At 39.6% G+C, this 5,330-nt stretch overlaps 1 protein-coding gene across 1 annotated transcript in view; it reads left to right on the plus strand.

Moving 5' to 3' along the window:
• The window catches only part of GOT1L1 (glutamic-oxaloacetic transaminase 1 like 1), a 9,657-nt gene extending 7,373 nt beyond the window's left edge, over positions 1–2,284 (plus strand). The window contains exons 8-9 of the mRNA XM_042475541.1: positions 987–1,129; positions 2,059–2,284. Of these exons, the coding sequence (XP_042331475.1) occupies positions 987–1,129; positions 2,059–2,282 (367 nt within the window). The 3' untranslated portion in view covers positions 2,283–2,284. The remainder of the gene's footprint in view (positions 1–986; positions 1,130–2,058) is intronic.
• Positions 2,285–5,330: the final 3,046 nt, after the last annotated feature.

The raw sequence follows: 5,330 nt of genomic DNA on the forward strand, positions 1-5,330 counted from the left end.
TCTTACTACCAGAAGTACTATCATGATTATTTTTATTATTAATTTAGCGAGGCTGCCAAATCTAATAAGTATGTAGAGAAAGTTTTACATATGATGGACACAACTAATTTAATATGATTTAGGTCAACACACACACACACACACACACACACACACACACACACACACACATAGTGGGTCCTTAGCATCTGCTAGAGTTTGGTTCCAGGAGTCCCCATGGATGCTAAAATCTGTCAGTGTTCAAGTCCTATTAAATACAATAGTGTAGTAAAATGGTATTCCTTAAATAAAATGGCAAAATGGATGTTTGCTCGTTGGAATTTATATATGTGTGTGTGTGTGTCTGTGCGTGTGTGTGTGTATGTGTATATATATGTGTGTGTGTGTGTGTGTGTGTGTGTGTGTGTGTGTATATATATTAGTATTTTCAACCTGTGAATGGTGGAATCCGTGGATGAGGAATTTGTTAATACTTAGGGCTGACTGTATATGTGATTCACAAAACTATACTTGTAGCGAATACACACACACATACAAGGTAGAGAAGATGGCATCTATAAGGTGACATAGAGGCAGGGTCATGAGTTACAAGAACCACAAGCATTATTTAACGACATTTTTATGCAAAGCTCAAAAATATCCAACAAACCTCTCCAACTAGAGTGTCCTCTAAATGAGCTAGACTGCGATTCCCATTATCCGCAATCAGCATGGTCATACTGGCTGAGAAGGATGGAAGATGTTGTGTGCCCTGTATGGAAGGCACCTTGTTAAAGAAGCCTAGTCTACAAGAGAAGTGTAGTGGCACTTCACAACAGGATGTACTGGCAACAAGACACGTCTCCAAGATTTGCTATATAGTCACTTAACCCCTGTAACAGTAGAGAGAACCTATGATCCAAGGAGGTACAAAGGAATTAGAATTAAATTGGTGAGATGTGCCAGAAAAATAACATGTCTTATCTTTATAATTCCTTTGTCCTCAGGAAACAGAGTCTCCAGGCATTAGTAAAAAGGATCATGCTGATTAGAGAGAAATTGAAAGAGAAGCTGCGTATCTTGGGAACACCAGGTTCTTGGGAGCATCTTACGACCCAGTCAGGAGTGAACAGCTTCATTGGACTCCTCCGTAAGTATCCAATGTGTATATCCATTCCCTAAGCACTGGATAGATTTGTATTTGGGTTGTGTCATTCTTAAGCACCCAGGGTCAAAGCCTGCCATCTATGTGAATTCTTTCGATCTCTGCAGTGCTGTTGCAAACAACTTTCTGAGTGCATAGTAAGGCTTTAATGGGACTGCTTCACCATGGATTCAATATTTCCTCTCTTTTTCCTGGTAGTATCCCTAATTTAACCACTTATCTAAAAACACTCTTCTAAATTATCCTTAAGAGAAGGGAATCAGATGACGGCATGTACTGGGGAGACAGTAATCTCAGCCTCTGCTTGATTTGTATAATTTCCAAGCTATCTTCTACTTGACTCTGAAAGAACATGAGGACATTTCTTGGAATGCAAGATGGAAAGATAGGTCTCTTTGTCAGTTGGGAGAATGGAGTAGTTCTTTGTAATACGTACTATTTAAGTGTGGGGGTTTTGGTAGTGTTTTGTCAGTTTGTTTATCTAATGTATTATAGTTCGTAGTATTGTAGGGCAAATATGTAGAGAGATCTTGTAGCACCTTTGAGACTAATTGAAAGAAATGAAATAAGATTTATTACAGTCCCACACAAAACAATACAATACAGTTCAATATTATACAATGTCCAAGAGAAAAAAATTGAAAGAAAGAAGTTGGCAGCATGAGCTTTCATAGATTTAAATCTATTTCCTCATACTGATTCTACAGACTAACACAGCTATATCTTTGAAGTATTGTTAGCTTGTTTGTTTTGTTTATATCAAATAAAGATGATTAAAAAAACATTTCCCCCCAGAAATGCCTTCCAAATGGGCAGATTAACATCTGCAGCATTAACTCAAAGAACTGTAAAGTGAACAGTGCTAAAGTCCATTTCAATTGCTAAAACAATTCATTTTTTCTCTCCTCCTCCAGCTTCGCAAGTGGAGTTCCTCGCAAAGCACAAACACATCTATCTCCTTCCAAATGGGCAGATTAACATCTGCAGCATTAACTCGAAGAACCTGAACTATGTCGCTCAGAGCATCCATGAAGCATTTGTGTCCAGCAATGGTCGGGACAGCACAGACAGCGATGACACGATGATCCAGACAGTTCCACGGATCAAGTGGCAGTCTGAAATTGTTTTAAATAAGTGAAATTAAAGTGGTTTAAAGAAGAAAAAAAACCAACCACCGGTGTGAAATCATGCCAGTTTATTTGTTTTGCCCCAAACCACAACAGAGCTTGGAGTATTGTTTTTGAACTACCTTTCTCAGAATGATCAAATGGTTGGGAAGATTCTAGGAATCCGAGCCATTGAAATCCACAAACACTTGGACAACTTCAACAGGAAAGAAGAAACCCTCAAAGTAAATAAAGTTTGTGAAGCCGAAGGCTTTCATGGCTGGCATCCATACTTTTTTGTGGGTTTTTCGGGCTATGTGGCCATGTTCTAGAAAGGTTTCTTCCTGATGTTTCGCCAGCATCTGTGGCTGGCATCTTCAGAGAATGCTTGCCTGGAAAGAAGTTGGGTATATCCCTGCCTTCGCAGGTCACACAGTATTTATATATGCCCAACTCCTTTCCAGGCAAGCATTCTCTGAAGATGCCAGCCACAGATGCTGGCGAAACGTCAGGAATAAACCCTTCTAGAACATGGCCACATAGCCCCCAAAACCCACAAAAATGATGGATGTCAGCCACGAAAGCCTTCGACTTCTTCCCAGGGAGTTCCCAGCATTACCAAAGACTTTTCATTGCCACTCCAGGTCACTTTAAATTTACCCAATGAAATGTATCTGTAGAGTACTAGTCTTGTGTACTTGGAAGCAGTAAAGTTGGCTATTGCCATTAACATAGCTATTGTTTCCAGGACGCAGATTCAAACAGAGACCAAGCAAAGGAAAGAGGGATGTCAGCCCTCAAACAAAATGATCCTAATGCTTAACTGGTGTAATATTCCTAAAGCACTTTAGTATTTTAAAATAATGATTTCCGTGGAAATTGATGAGATTGGTTTCTGAATTATTGCTGAATGTAAGACATGATCTATGTGATGGGGAAGGAAAAGGACACAAGGAAGGAGAGAGGGAGAGTATAGTTCAAGAAAAAGACAGGACACAATCTATGAATAAGCAGGTACAATAAAAACAAAAAGAACTGGAAATGTTCAAGAATTCTAGAGATGTATTTTCCATTTTTAAGGGAAAGCACACCTTATTGTGGCATTTTATCTAATGCCACGATGCATTGATATGAAAAGATCTAATAGAATTCCATAGCACCTTTTAGACTGAGAAAGAAACATTTCTAGTTTAACTTTTTGAGTCCACAAAACCTAGAAGCATCCTTCCAGTCAGTTCACGTTTCTTCAGGAGGACCTGGTGCAGTTCACACAAGGTCCAGGGCTGTGTATAAAGTTATTCTCGGTCCCTCCAAAGTTCCTGGTTGCCCCTGATCTAAATGATGGCGATCGCTGAAGCAGCTCCCTCTTGCCTGCAACACTCTTTAATCAGATTATCAGACATCTGCAGATCATGTTGCTTTTCTATTGCTTTGCTAAGAGCAGTGACTCACTCATTTCACTAAATGTAAAACAAGCATATCCATTTTCATGAGACTAATACTGACGGGTCTGCCATGGCCCCTATTATCCTGCTGTGATGAAAATGTTACCATACTCTGGATGAGGTCTTCTTTATTTAATTTTCCACAACACAATTTACAGGTAATAATAAAGAACTCAGGAAACTCAGGACTTGAATTTGCTTTCCCACAGACACAATGTTGAGTGTCTTAATAGGTTTTCTTACTGTTGCATTTTTCTGCAGAAAAATGAGCTTTGGAGCCATTGCATGTATTTATTTAAGTCCTGGGCTGCCTGTTGTTGTTGTTGTTGTTGTTGTTGTTGTTGTGTGCCTTCAAGTTGTTTCCAGTTTATGGTGACCCTAAGGTGAACATATTGTGAAGTTCTCTTGGCAAGTTTCTTCAGAGAGGGTTTACCATTGATATCCCCTAAGGCTAAGAGAGAGTGACTTGTCCAAGCTCACCCAATGGGTTTACACAGCCAAGCCAGCATTCGAACCCTGGTCTCCAGAATCATAGGCCAGTGTTCAAACTGCTACACACACTGGATCTCACTGACCTATCATTAGTATCTACTTTTTAATACTTTTTTATGAATGAGAGCCCTTCAAGACACCCTATTATTAGCAATCCTGCTAACGTCTTGCGAATCAAGAGTCATAGGCCTGATACAGACAGGCCAAAATAAAGCTGCTTCGAGTCACTTTGCTAGTATGCTGTTTAAATGATACATGCATCCTAAGAGTCCAGAAGCCGCACCAAAGCCATGCTCCAGTCCTAAAGACTGGAGTACAGCTTTGGTGCAGCTTCCAGACTCTTAGGACCCATGCATCATTGAAACACTATAACTCCAAAGTGACCTGAAGCAGCTTTATTTTGGCCTGTCTGTATAGGGCCATAGGTTCCTTGGCTGGGTATATCCGCCTATAATGTGGTCCTCCTCATTTCCTACAACCTTCCATTTTTAATTAAACTACAGCTCTCTGAATTCTCCCCAGGTAGCATGGCCAGATACAGGATTGCCTAAAAAGTTGCAACTTGCACCAGGAGGAGATAAAACAGCTTTAAAAGGATTTACTGATAGAACCAGAACACAACCCCGGTCTCCTGTTGCTGCACCTGTGTTGCTGTTGTTTTTAAAATGACATTTTGAAAGCAAGAGCTTATGAAACTAATTTAAGACTGATTGAAAAGCAAGTTAATAACTGGGTGTTATCCCACTGAGTGAGGATTACCATGTAATGCAAAAATCAAAAAGAAAAGAAATGCAAAGAGGATTAATAAGCAAACTGGACAAATGTGCACGATGCTCTCATAACAACAGAATAATCAATAAGAGGGTACAACAGAGAGCAGCAAAGCCCACACAACTGTTTTCCAAATATGTATATAATTTGATAGATATTTCAAAAAGCTGCTCTATTACCAGTGGAGAATAAGAGCTTTGTATACTATGACAGCATGTGAGCCTATTTAGCTGGTGGACATATTGTTCAGGGTTGTAACTAATTTGCCCAACTATCCACTTTGAAGAGATTCTGAGAAATGGCAAAACATATTTTCCTTTGGCATGTCCTTTTGCTCCTTTCATGCTTTATTGCTGTTCTTTCTACCATCTT

This window comes from Sceloporus undulatus, chromosome 6 (genome assembly GCF_019175285.1).
Source record: "Sceloporus undulatus isolate JIND9_A2432 ecotype Alabama chromosome 6, SceUnd_v1.1, whole genome shotgun sequence".
NCBI lineage: Eukaryota > Metazoa > Chordata > Lepidosauria > Squamata > Phrynosomatidae > Sceloporus > Sceloporus undulatus.